Source organism: Dama dama, chromosome 12 (assembly GCF_033118175.1).
Source record: "Dama dama isolate Ldn47 chromosome 12, ASM3311817v1, whole genome shotgun sequence".
In the NCBI taxonomy this organism is placed as follows: Eukaryota; Metazoa; Chordata; class Mammalia; order Artiodactyla; family Cervidae; genus Dama; species Dama dama.
Window position 1 is genome coordinate 49,316,376 of NC_083692.1, and position 14,538 is coordinate 49,330,913.

The 14,538-nt window shown below is 34.5% G+C and overlaps 1 protein-coding gene across 10 annotated transcripts in view; it reads left to right on the top strand.

Annotated features, from left to right (window-relative positions):
* Window positions 1-14,538, top strand: part of TCF12 (transcription factor 12) — a 390,963-nt gene that overhangs the window by 357,178 nt on the left and 19,247 nt on the right. For 4 of the 10 annotated variants that reach the window (XM_061157234.1, XM_061157232.1, XM_061157237.1 and 1 more), the window contains 5 exons: window positions 676-749; window positions 1,751-1,822; window positions 2,580-2,786; window positions 11,300-11,414; window positions 12,468-12,630. In XM_061157234.1, the coding sequence (XP_061013217.1) occupies window positions 676-749; window positions 1,751-1,822; window positions 2,580-2,786; window positions 11,300-11,414; window positions 12,468-12,630 (631 nt within the window). The remainder of the gene's footprint in view (window positions 1-675; window positions 750-1,750; window positions 1,823-2,579; window positions 2,787-11,299; window positions 11,415-12,467; window positions 12,631-14,538) is intronic. The other 6 variants (XM_061157240.1, XM_061157235.1, XM_061157241.1 and 3 more) reach the window with 3 other exon arrangements.

A 14,538-nucleotide genomic window follows, 5' to 3' on the forward strand; every position in this document is an offset into this window, starting at 1 on the left:
TTGCGGTCATTTGAAATTGGTACATTTGTGCATTACTAAAGGCACAAGTTAGTATAACCCTTTAGAAAGTAGTTTTGACCTTACAAATTAAGGATCATAAATATGTTCATACCTTTTAACTTAGAAATGCTATTTATCCTTAGACATGTTCCCCAGAAGGAAAACACAGTATTTTTTTATCATTCATAATATAGTGTTACTCAGTTACTATTCATAATAGCCAAATGAAAGTAACCAAAGTGTCCAGCAATGAGGTAATGATGTCTAAGCAAATTATGATGTAGAGAATCAGATGAATATTAATGTAAGTCATTAATAGCATTATCATAAAGACTATAAAATATGATGGAAGGGCAGAATTTAAATTATATATATTTTAAGTATATTTTCTCAAGATTCATGTACATGCAGACAAAGTGTGAAGAACATGTAAGTTTAAAAGTAGTTACATGTTGTAGTTTTTTCCCTCAACTCCCTCAATTATTTTAATAACGAAAAAAATTTTAATGTGTTGGGCTTATCAGTAGCCAATACCATGCTGAAGACTAAACAAAAATTTTCACATAAATTTGTACACACCTGGCAATAGTGTATCTTTGCCCTTTCCTTCAGAACATTATCAAGATCACTGAGTTAACCAAGGTGTGTGGGTGCTTTGGGGTTTTGTTTCAACAGGTACCAGTCAGTGGCCCAGACCTGGAGGTCAAGCTCCTTCATCCCCAAGCTATGAAAACTCACTCCACTCCCTGGTAAGAGCCTCTGAGAAACATACAAGATCTATTTCATTTAATAGTATGGAGTTGTTTTGTTTTTTTTCCCCCAGAAAATCTTGAGTAACAATGAAAAAACAGTAGGATAGCATTACACACGAATTCTTTGCTGACAAATGGCCTGGTTTAGCTGAACAATATGAGACACATTGGGTGTGCCTTTTGCCATCTGTTCTTTGGGACATTGGTTTTAGGACAGCTGGTTTTAAAATAGTGTTATGGGATTCTTGTTTCTTTGACAGATCTAGGATTTAATTTTACTGTAATTTTATGTTTATATGTAAAGAAAATTTAAAGGGGAAAAAACCCAGAGACCAAGTAAGAGAAAATTAGTTCAGCAATGCAAAATGGTTGTATTTTACTCTTTCTCATATGATACTGTGTATATTTGGTTACATTTCTATTAAAAGTTTCAAATGCAACATCAGTTATTTTTGTCATGAAGAGTATTGTTTTCCATGTTCTCTTTTTATTAAAAAAATGTGTAAATTGTATTGATATATGCAAAAACATAGATAAACAAGGCAGTAGAATAAAGGAGCCTGTCTAGGTATTGAGCATGAAGAATTTGTGGTAGGATGTTAACTACTGTTGCCTTTCTATGCTTACCACAGAATTACGAAGCATTATAAAAACAAACTAAGGATGACTTGATGGAATGCTAAGTCATGCTATTCAATAATTCCAGGTTGCAAATAGAAAAGTTCTTTTTCTGTGACTAACAGAACATTTTAAATTAAAGGAAAGTTTTCTTCTCACATTTAAGCAAATATAAGCAATGTGTGCTATTTAGATGCTAACATTATAACTTTGCTGTTAAATCCCAGCCTTCTCATACCTTAATACAAAGTAGATCTTGCAGGTCTCCGCGTTAACTTTACTAACATGTTATGCTGACATGCACATCAGCTATTTCCTCATCTCTTTTGGAGTTAATCTTAACCTGTGCTTTGCCTCCTGTTCTGTCTTGACTTTGCCAGAAAAATCGAGTTGAGCAGCAACTTCACGAGCATTTGCAAGATGCAATGTCCTTCTTAAAGGATGTCTGTGAGGTACTATTTCTTTTAGATGGTGCCTTTTTTTGTGTTTCAATTAATTATACTTCCTATTATCCATTTAAAATCTTCAAGCCTGTGCAGACTCCAGAGTCTTTTAAAACCAAACAATGACTATTTTTGTTTTTGTAACAATATGTAAGAATAGGCCTTTGTTCTCATATATTGTTGAGTATGATTCTTTTTAAAAAGAGCTCTACTGGCATGTGCTTTTGGTTTTTTAAATTCTAATATGTTTGTGTATGGGGCATGTGTATATCCACAGACAGATATCATTTCATCAGTTTTGTGAAAAGAGCACATTTGGATGTGGTCACCATTTCAGATAGGTATTAAATATTCACTTAAAACAAAATTACAACTTAAATATGATGGATTTGAGGACCCTTCCCCAAGTTGCCCTCTTTTTGATGTTAAAAGACAGGTTATCTTTTTTATCAGTGATAATTGAATGCCAGATACTGTAGAGTAGCCTTCAGCTTTTGTAGACACTAAAAGAAATAACCTCATGCTAGATTGATAAATAGATTTTTATGAAGCAGTGGTTTGCTTCTGAAGCTTTGGTAATTTAGCATAGTTTACAAATATCCTTTCTTTGATTGTTTATTTATAGTACAGGTAGTTTCTTTTGAAGCTACTTGAAGTTGCATATTCACTTGCTGTCTTCTATACATCCCAAAGTAGAAATCATAGCAGTTTAATGCGTGCAGCAGGTAAAAGCAGTAACCTCCATGTCTTCTTTCAATCCCTGCAGCAGTCTCGGATGGAGGATCGTCTGGACAGACTGGATGATGCTATCCATGTGCTGAGGAACCATGCCGTGGGACCTTCTACCAGTTTGCCTGCTGGTCACAGTGATATACACAGTTTATTGGGACCATCACATAATGCACCAATTGGAAGCCTCAATTCAAACTACGGTGGATCAAGCCTTGTTACAAGCAGTCGATCTGCTTCAATGGTAAAATAGTGCTCATGCTTTTTGAAATAACCCCTGAAGCCTATTTTCCTAAATGTGTTTCGTGAAATCTTTAGGGAGAGGGCCCGTCTTCTTATAAACAAGGTAGAGTGGTTTTTAAGAATTTCTTTTACTGTTTTGGACAGGGTCATTGGCTGAGCATTTGACCTTAAAATCCTGCTATGATCATGTGCAAAAAGCAGAAACTTTATACAGAGATCATATTAGCTTAAACTTGAATTTTTTTTCCAGATGTATAATAATTGATGGAACATTTTTTTGCCTTGAAACAATGTGTAGAAAGTCTTAATAGCAAAAGCAAGAAAACAAGACTGATTTTCAGGGGTTCTGGTCCAGAAAAACTGTTTATTATCATTGAAACTAGCCTTCAATGGAACGAACACAACAGTATTTGTACAGGTCCAAATTTAAGTTTTATTCCCAAATGAAGAAAAGAATGTGAGGTAGTTTTGAGAATGGCTGTAATTTAAGTGACAATGAAAGGAAACAATTTTAGATTAACTCCTGAAGAGACTAAAATCATTCAACCCATCTTTTTTAAAGCATGGTAATTCTTTAAAGTAGGGAAAAGTAACATTCTGCAGCCGTGCACATCGAAAATTGTGTGTTGAATGTCTTACATTATTTTTTATATAAATTATGTTTTAAAGTAATGAAGCTTTTTTTGAACCTGCTATTTAATTGAAACCATGTGTTTGCATGTTTATGTCATGGTTCTTAAGATTCATTGCATGCTGTGAAATATTCTATGAAACAGATTTCTGACTATAAGCCATGTGATCAAGGCTAAAACTCAGCTATCATTGAAATAATTAGATGCCCCAAATGCTGAAGTCTTGTGTTCTGTAAAATAGGATTGGTTCCAGATTTTTACATTCACATGTCAGGGAGCCATTCATATTCATTCTGGAGCTGCTGAAGTAAACATCAAACAAGGCTGCCTGGTTTCCTAAGAACAATGTTTTCAGCAATATGGGTGACATTAGATGCCTGCATGTCTTAACAACTGTGTTTTTGTTTTCTAATATCAGAAGATCTTAAAATTTAGGCTTTTTTAAAATTAACTTTTGTTGCTGTTAATAAACTAATAATTGCAAAAACATTTATAAATTACTGAATTCATAGAAATTTAAGCAGTATTTTTATCACCACTAGTGATAGTAGCAAAATAATTTTAATATTATAATAAGATAGCATTTGTTGTAAATATAAATTATTACTTCGCTGAAATACCATCTATCCTTATTTGGAAGAAGGACTTACAAATCAGTGTCTTGGAATCCTAAGTTTGTCTCAATTGCAATATGTGCAATTCTTAGTCCTCACCTCTTAATCATTTTTAATTCTTCATTGTTAATAGCTCACTGCTCCTACTTCAGTTTATCTGCTACAATATTTGCTATGTCTCTGGATCCTCTTAAATGAATGTAGAGTTTGTATGAAATGGAACTTCTGTCTTTGGGAGATTGTTTTTATCAACTTTGGATATAAGTTGGAAAAGAAATTTTTCAAAATCCAGTCTTCCAAAGCCATATAAAAACCTAGCACACTTTAAAAGGACTTATAGAGGGAAAAATTGTTTCATTATATATTGCCCTGAAACTTGTAATTAAGAAAGTAGCTTCCATTATATCCACTAGGAATATGCTGCCTGTTTCAGAGTTGCCAGAGATATTCTTTACAAAGGAAAAAAAACTTAAGGTAATCTAGAAAAAAAAGAGTTCTGAAACATGAGGTGAGTCTAACGTAGTCTGAGAAGTAGCACCAGTGCTGCAGCAACTAAGCCCAAGCTATCGCTTAGTTTATCTATCAAGGTCTTCTTTCAGTTTTTATAACCTTCTTAGAGGACACAGAGCTGGGGAAAATCTGCCAGGATCTGCTATATCCACCCCATCCAGATGTAATCACTAATGAGAGGGAGATGCAGATGTTTCTGCCAGGCTTACCCTCAAATATTATTAACTGATAAAATCTGACAGTGTCAAGTGAGTCAGTATTAAATTCCCATCCTTCTGAAATGAACTTTTTAGCTGTGAATACTCATTTCTCAGTTTCAGCAAAAGACCAAAGGATAGAATGAAATTAAAATCACAGTCAGTCAGACTGTCCCAGCTAAGTGTTAGGCATATTGTTGAGGAAAATTTATCCTGGTGGCTGTTATTCATGTCTGAGGGCTTCCATCAGTACTACCAGGAGCCTTGTTTACATGCCTGACAGCTTTTTTCGTGTTCTGAGAGAGTGTGTGATTTGGAGGACATATTGTTGTAACTATTCCCAGCCATCTCCAAGAGTTAATCTCCTGCCTGTATGTATCTCACCTTCAAGTATTCTAACTGTTCATGACTAAGAAATGACACAATTTTACATTCTGGAAACACTTCTTTTTTTATCTTGCTTAACTTTCTGGTAGTTCATGTATTTTTCCTCTGTATTAACATAAATTAGTATTTTGGGGGCTTCCCTGGTGACTCAGACGGTTAAGAATCTGCCTGTAGTGCAAGAGACCTGGATTCGATCCCTGGGTCAGGAAGATTACCTGAAGAAGGGCATGGCTACCCACTCCAGTGTTCTTGCCTGGAGAATTCCATGGACAGAGGAGCCTGGTGGGCTGTAGTCCATGGGGTCGCAAAGGTACTTTTCCTCTGTATTAACCTAAATTAATATTTCTTAGATCCCTAAAAATGGAGGTTTACATGGCCACAATTACAAAGTAACTGCAGAAATAGCAGTTTATCAGCAATTCTGTATCACCATTTAGAATCTGTAAAGTCAACTTCCCTCAATATTTAATTTTCATCATTCCATTTATTTTTCTGTAGAGAGTAGAACTAGTCTGCTAAACCTTTCTAGGAACTCCATAGAACATGCAAGTAAAATTTCTGATGAAATGGATTTTTGTTCTCATAGGCATTTACTAGAGGTCACCATTTTAATTCCAGGTTTTGAATATGTTACTTTCTCGCCTAGCATTATAAACAAGAAGAGCCAGAAACTTTTTCTGTAAAAGGTCAGATAGTAAATATTTTCAGCTTTGCAGGATATATGCTCTGTATCACAGTTACTTAACTCTGATTCAATAACATGAAAGCATCCATAAGTGTTACAGAAACAAATGGGTTTGTCTGTGCTTTAATAAAGCTTTATTTATAGAAAGGGCCTCCTTTATTAGTTTAAAAAAAAAAAAAAAACAGGACCAGATTTGGACCACAGACATACTTTGCCAATCTCTAGTTTAGAACATAAATTAGCTTCCCAATGTAGGAAGTGAGAATTAGCAGGTTTTTGTTTGTTTTTTTCTTTTTCTTGGCACCTATAGCTTTTTTTATATTTCATTTCAATCAGTAGTTTGGGAGTTTTGTGAAGTAGTTGGAATATTTGAGGTGAGCCAGAATTCACTGAGAGTGGAAGAAGAGGACTCAGTGGCAGGATAAAAGTAATACAGAAAGTCCTGCTCTCAACCTTCAGGTGCTTCCAAGATTACTAGTGGTATGAATTCTACATGGGCAGGTTAACCAAACAGTCTCCTTGATCAAAGAAGTAGCTTTGTTGCTGAGAACCTTTCCTGACATTATTTTCAGTTATAACAAAAGTATGCCAGTAAGATCATCTGCAGCTTTTAGTAATGATTTGTAAATACATCTGTCTTTCATAGATGAAATAATTACTATTTTTATTACTATTTTTTATTTCACACAAAGATAAGACTACCACCTGCCAAAAATATTAATAGGAGTCAATATCAGAAGAGCTAACTTTGTTGTTTATTTATTTGTTCATTTATTTATGGCTGTACTGGGTCTTCGTTGCTGTGCGGGCTTTTTCTTTAGTTGCAGCAAGTCTGTTCGGGCTTTTTCATTAGTTGCCAGAAGTGGGGGCTACTCACTAGTTGCGGTGCAGGGGCTTCCCATTGTGGTGGCTTCTCTTGTAGAGTATGGGCTCCAGGGTGTGTGGGCTTTAGTAGTTGCAGCTCTCAGGCTCCAAAGCGCAGTACTTGTGACACACAGCCTTAGTTGCTCCACGGCATGTGGGTTCTTCCTGGATCAGGGATCAAACTTGTGTCCTGCATTGGCAGGTGGATTCTTTACCGCTGAGCCACCAGAGAAGCCCCCTGATCGTTTGTTTCTTTTAAATGAACAAACTTGACTAGCACAAAAGGTTAGGATTAAAAGAGATTCCAACCACAGAAATAACATATTTTAAGTATCAATATACACAAAAATTAAATTTCCTGAAGATTATTATATCAGAAAAAAAAAAACTAGTAAGTGGATAATTCCTATTCCTCCTTATATAATTAGTATAGCCAGTCTGCCCTATTTTTAACATTTCCTCTTACTTTTGAATAGGGTTAACATTTTCATATTTTCATTTACTTAATTTCTTATTCCCTTTCAGTATTTTTGACAGTTTCTCCATATCCTCTTAATCCAAATATAAAATTAAGGCTTTATCAGACACTGTTATTAGAATGTGATTGAATCATTTAAAACACAAAATCAGGATTTTTAGAACTACTGAAATGTGACCACTGGACAGACTATAGTTTTGCTCTCATTTACTTAGTGTAAGAATGAACTCTTGGAATAAACTGCTGACTGGAAGAAATAATGTTAATAAGTGGAAAACTGAAAAGGAATGAGACTCATTGATTTCATTTAGGCATTGCAAAGAGGTTTCAACAATATAAAGTTATTGTACATCACATCTGTTTATGGCTGTAATATCTAAAATACCAAGGCCCAATGAGATAGCTCTGTAATAGCTCTTTTATCTTTAAGACAAAGTACCCAGTTATTGTTCAGACCATGATTTCAACTTCAAACTAAGTTGGATTAGAAGCTTTATATTAATGGAAGCTTGATGCAAATCTTTAAAAGTTCCTTATTTATGATACCAGATGAAATTACACCCATGAGGTCTTTTGATTTTGTTATAAGTCCTAAGGAAATTTAACTCTGGCATGTCTTTTTTTTTTTGTATTGCTTGAGTTTTTTGTTGCTTAAGCTGTAGTTAGAAATGTGTGTCTTGTATGAAAGCAAATAATGTTCAACTGTAGAACTTACAGCTACCTTACATAATTATTTTAAAATATAAATCATATCTGATTTCTAAATCCTAAAGCAATTAAACTATATTTTTCCTAGTTTTAAAAGATTTAAGATTGTTATTAAAGACTAACAAATAGAGTAATATTTTTATTCACGATTTTAAGCACTTTTTGTCACGTATCAGAGTAAATTTGAAACTATTTTAGCCATATGTTTGAACAGTAATTTAAGTAGTAAAGGTTTATATACAGTAGAAATTGTGTAGGTTTCAGCTAAACTAAAAGAGTTTGGTTTTTAACTGTACTTTTTCTAACCAATTCTTTACTAAATGGGCAACTTAAATTTTTTTTTTATTTTCATTAAGAACACATTATAGTGCTTTTAAAGCATTTTGATGCCATTTTTTTAAACTCAGAATTGTTTAAATGTCAACTTTTAAGCTTGAAAATCAGACAGCTTATATATTTACGGAAATATTATTCAAAAGGAACCATAACAAAAAGAATTCTTCCAAGTTTTAGCATAAAACCCTCTTCAGGTAAAACAAAATACATACAGTACTTAGAGATCCTTTAATTAGTCCGTAGATTGATAGTGATTTAAGTTAAATCACTAGTATTCAGTGAATAGTACAAATTGAACAAATTATTAGGATAGAATTCAGAATCAGAGAGGAGTTCCTGCTGAATATTTTTCAGTCTGTCCCTTAATTCACAAGACCTCTTATTCATCAACTAATGAGATTTAACATCTTTCCATTGTGGGTGTTGAAGCCATTGGCCAAATTAAATGAAAACAAGTCCTTTGTCGGATGCTCCCACAAAAATAAGGCCATACATAAATTGTAAAGGTTCAGAATGTAAGATGATGTCATTTAATGGAATGGGCCTTTTATTCTGAAATGGAGCTCTTCATAATAATCGAGATTTAGAGCATAGCAGGCCTAGAAGTTTTCCTTCCCCTGCTAGTTCCCCAAGAGAAGCAGCCTGTCAGCTGTATGCTAACGAGATGAACAATTAAACAAGGTCCTTTCTGGCTGGCCCCACAGATTCTGAGCTCAGACAAAGAACTGTTTATACACCTGTTGCGTGTGTGGACAGATCCATTTGAATGCGTAGCTGCAGATTAAAGGGAGGACATGGGAGCCAGGATGAGCATTGGTTAAAGAAAACTGTAAGAACTGTGCAAGTCAAGTTCTCCAGAAAATATATGAGGCCCATTTGTAAGGGGGATCAAGTAACAAACAAAAAGTTCCTGCTAACTTCATTAATATGAAAAACTCCAGACTTAAAGTTTTTGCTAGTCTGAGACCATTTTTTAAAGGTTCAATTTTTTCAAGGTTGGTGTGAGAGAATAGTTTGTAGTATTCCACAGAGACAAAGATATTCACTGGCATTTTATATCCCAAAACAAATTGAGTAACCTTTCTGATTTTCCTTCAGGGAAAAGCAAAATCCCTAAGGTTTATTGTTTAGATAATGATCCTTTGTCTGCCAAACCTTTCATCAGAAAGGAGGTGATAGAACATTTTTATTAGTTGAGAGTCAGAAAATCAAAGAATTATTCATACTAATAAAGTAAAAAAAATAAGAATTTCACAGATGTATCATCACTTACCACTCAGTGAAATTCAGTTTGTTCAGTGGTATTGTCTTCTGAAGCTCTAAAATAGGTTTCACAGATAAAATACATAGTAAATATACTTAAGTTTAAATTTTAAAAGCCTATTTTTTTAAATACTTGGTATAATAGCTCAAAATACTATAGAAGAGCAAAATTAGCACATATTACCAAAGATCATAGGAAGTTTTAAGTCCACATTATAAATACAAACATAGAGTCTTTTAGCTTTTGCTTTATCCTGCAATGACTTTCTCAGCCAGTAAAAAATTACTCTAGTAATACATTATCTTTAAAATAGGCTGAGGCTCCTAAGTTCCCAAAGAATTTTTAGCTATGTGTTGTATTTATATCATGCCTATTTTTATAAAAAGGAATTTTGAACCAACATTTCCCTCAAATCATGCAAGAAAGCAACCTATGTGTTAAGAATAAACATGACTAGGATTCCCTAGATATAGGATATCATAAACTTTTTAAAAAATAATTTCCTCTCTTGAAAGTAATTTTCACAGTCTACTTCACTTGTTGTTAGGTTTAGTTCTTCAGATTTTTCCCAAGATTTTTTATTGGCGGTATGTTGAAGTTCAGTGTAGAAGTAAAGGTTAAGGGATAAGGGAAGATTTCCTAAATGGTAAGGGTGTAGAAGGCTACTTTGTTTTCTGTGGTCCCTTCCCAGCTTTAAGATTTTATGATTCTAATGAGTGATGAATTTGTGTGGTTTAGAAAAAGGATATAGTCAATGCTTGATCATCCAGGGGAGTAGTGACACACCTAATCTTCAAATAATTTTAAAAGTAGCTGTGGAATACATTAAATGGTTTTTGTTATTATTGTTGTTGTTTAACTACATTAAAGGCAAGAATAAAGGCAGAGGACAGACATTTCTTCAAAAGTAAAGTGGAAGACCTGGTATGTTCTGATCAGATCCACTACCAATAGCCTGCATTGCCTGAAACTTTTGTTTCTTTTGTTTGGCTCACAGGAAACCAGAGGATAAACTTGCTTAGGGGTATTTATATTAGGGTAAAATCCATACAAAGTCATGAAAGATAAAAGCTATATTAATTACTCAAGAGGGATTCAAAGCATGGTGTTTTACTGGGATTGAAGGATTTGTTGAAAAAAACAGTGGTTCTCATGTATAACTCCAGGCAATAAATCTATTTAAGTAAAGGCTTAATCTTCTAGTTGACTCATCTGCTATTGTTCTAATAAAAAGCTTCATTTGTAACAGTTTTTCTAAAAATACTGTATTAGCTAAAATTGTATGCCATACCTTCTCAGTTTAAGTTAACTCTGACTTGTCTAAATCTGATTAAAACTGAGAATAAAAATAAATGGCAATTTTGGTTCCTGGAAATGTACAACTTACTAAATTACTTTAATTTTATATTGCTTTTGCTGCTCTTTTAATTTTTTTTGAGAAGAAATACAAATTCATGGATAGCTTAACATATTTAAGTAATATGTAGAATAGGTTTTCAGATTGACTGATACAGAATAGAGCTTATAATATGCTGTGCTCTCTCAAAGAGTCGGGCATGACTGAGTGACTAAGCGTAGCACATAGCGTATAGAGTGCTTTATCTCTGTTAGCTCATTTGCTTCTCATAGCAACCCTCTGTGGAATATAAACTTTGAAAGTTAAAATTTTTTAAAGTATTTTTTAAAAAATATTTTTGCTCAGAAACAATACTGCTACTGTCTTTTACAGTTCAAAAACCAGAAAAGTAGCATCCAAAAACAATTGCTAAATTTAAACCCAGTGAAAGAATTTGAACAGTTACTGCCCCATGAACTTTTTTGTTTGTTTGTTTACTTTAGGTTGGAACTCATCGAGAAGACTCTGTCAGTCTCAATGGCAATCATTCAGTCCTGTCTAGTACGGTCACTGCTTCAAGCACAGACTTGAACCATAAAACACAGGAAAATTATAGAGGTAACCGTATTGTTGGTTTTCAGCAGTAGTGCAGACAGAGGTATCATTTGGAGCTCTGTCGCCTTTTTCACGGTCAAATTGACATCTGTTAATCAAAAGTCATCTTAGGAGAATTCCAAACAATGGTACTACTGCATGAATGTGCAGGGTAGATATTTAGGGTTCAGTACTTTGATCGGTTTAGCTGATCCAATTATAAATGTTTATTGGTGGATGGAACCCTGTGCAAACTGTTGTTCAGTGTTTACTGGTCATCCTCTTAGCTTCTGTTCTTTTTTTTTGTCCCCTTTTTTGGCCGCACTGCAAGGCGTGCGGGATCTTAGTTCTCCAACCAGGGATTGAACCCACACCCCCTGCAGTGGAGGCACAGAGTCTTAACCTCTGCACCAACAGGGAAGACCCTGTTCTGTCTCTTTTTAAATCACTTCCCCTCGTGGCTGAGTCTTCATGGTCCCTAGAGGCAGTGAGAAAGATATTTCTGGGTATATTTAGAGTTCTGAATGATAGTAGCTGTTGTTTAGATTATAATTTAGTTGGAGAGACCAATAATTCTTGTAAAAAGCAAACTGCGGCCAATGTTATAGTAGACCTTATAAATAAGTACAAATATATAGGTAATAAAAGACGATCAAAGTAAAGTTTTCCCAATTATATTTAACCATGATACCTGTTTTATTGTGTTTGTCCAGGAAAATGTTAAAGCTTGTTTCCTTTACCTTGGCAGCATCTTACAAGTTAGTTTCTAAAATGCATAATGTTTCTCATACCTTGTTTAATTTTTAAATGGTACCTGAAAGTGAGCATTGGACTCACCATCAGAGTCAACCTTGTTTGTTTGTTTGTTTTAATACAGATGCTTTAGAAAGCATTTTTTTCTAAAGTTTGTGGACATGCTCTTTGCAACTCTGAGTAGCTTACTCTTTTACATCTTCAGATATCCATCATTGCTCTAAAACAACTAAGGATATTTGCCATCAAGAAAGCTTTTTACTGTGTTAATTCTAATTCACAGATGAGTCTAGATGTTTATTTTGTTCTTTGCCTCTTTGTTAGGTGGCTTGCAAAGTCAATCTGGAACTGTTGTTCCAACAGAAATCAAGACTGAAAATAAAGAGAAAGATGAAAACCTTCATGAACCTCCTTCATCAGATGACATGAAATCAGATGATGAATCCTCCCAAAAAGATATCAAAGTTTCATCTAGAGGCAGAACAAGGTATTTGTTACCATCCAGGTCATATTTCACTCACTTGCCATGGGTGAAAAGTGTCAGCTGTGTTCTAGAAACTGTGTTGGGCCTTTTATGTCTGTCATCTCATTTAATCCTCACAGCATCCCTAAACAAGAGACATGTGAAGCTTGATTCTAAGTTTGCTTTCCATGTTTCCAACAATATTTTAGGGTCTGCCTGTAAAAAAGAATTACTTTTCTCCCCTCAGTGCTTACAGTCTGTATGACCACTAGAGAACGAAATAGCTAAAACAAGTTAAATTGTACAAGTGTAGGTAGATGCAATCTGTCAATAATTATGTGAATATATTAATTTTAAGTATATTAAGTATATTATTAATATATAATAAATTATGTTATATATTATTAAGTAAGTATATTATTTTAAGTTAAGACCTCGTCTATGAATTTAAACCTGCAATTGGCAAACTGTGGCCCCTGGGCCAAATCTAGTTTATTGCCTGTTTTTATAAATAAAGTTTTGTTAGAACACTGCCATGCACCATTTATTTACATATTGTCTGTGGCTGTTCTCATAGTGTAGTGGCAGATTTGAGTAGATCTGAGAGATGGCCCACAAAGTTGAAAATATTTACTGCCAGGCTCTTTATAAAAGAAACTTGTGAACTCATGTTTTAAACAATAATTTGAAAAGAGTATGGAAAAGGAAGTACTCCACATGCATTGTTGTTGGGCAAGAAGTTCTAGAAACTGGACTTGACTGCTTTGAAATATGGATATTGACACATAATGAGATTAGTTTTGAATGATTTCTAAATTCTTCTATCAGATTTCTCTTTTAGTTCCACATGAAAAGAGATAATTTATTTGTGATACATCCTCCTCCTAGTCTTTTTTTTTTTTCCTCTGGTGGCTCAGGGGTAAAGAATCCGCCTGCCAATGCAGGAGACAAAGGTTCAGTTCCTGGGTCAGAAGATTCCCTGGAGGAGGAAATGGCTACCCACTCCAGTATTCTTGCCTGGGAAATCCCATGGACAGAAGAACCTAGTGGGCTGCAGTCTATGGGGTCACAAAAGAATCAGACACAGCTGAGCACTCATGCACGTGGTACATTCTATTTCGTGGTATATATCTATTTATCAGTAATAGGTATATATCACGTCTATTTATATTTAAAACATTGTTCTTTGGGACTTTCCTCTTGGTTCAGTGCTTAAGAATCTGCCTTCCAGTACAGGGGATGTGGGTTTGATCTCTGGTTGGGAAACTAAGATCCCATATGCTGCAAAGCAGCTAAGCCCACATGCTGCAACTAAGGCCTGACACAGCCAAAGAAGTAAAAAAATTTAATTGTTCTTTGTGTTAAAGTATGGTACAAAGGAAATTTCAGTAAGTATGCTAGGTTAACTAAAAGAACCAGCATAGGGCTTCCCTAGTAGCTCAGCCATAAAGAATCCACCTTTCAATGCCGGAAACAGGGGTTTGATCCCTGACCTGGGAAGATCCCACATGCTGTGGAACAACTAAGCCCATGTGCCAAGAAAAGCCACTGCAATGAGAAGCCCGTGTACTGCAACTAGAGTAACCTTTATTGCCACAGCTGTAGAAAAGCCTGCCCAGCAACAAAGACCCAGCACAGCCAAAAAAATTAAAAAATAAATTAAAAAACAAAAAACCAGCATGGTCCTTTCTGTCATTCATATATTTAAAAGTTGTCCTTTTATATTTGACAGTCTCACTATTTTCAATACTTTAACGTTTCTCTTGGGGAAAATTAAATCTTACAACCTAATACTACCTATTTTTTAAAATAATTCTATCCTTTTAATATGCATTGTATTCAGTTGTGCAAGGGCATGAAGAAGACAAAACTGGGTCAGGGAATCCTGAGGCCACTCCTTTGAGGCATCTCAATTCTTTCAGTTTCATGATT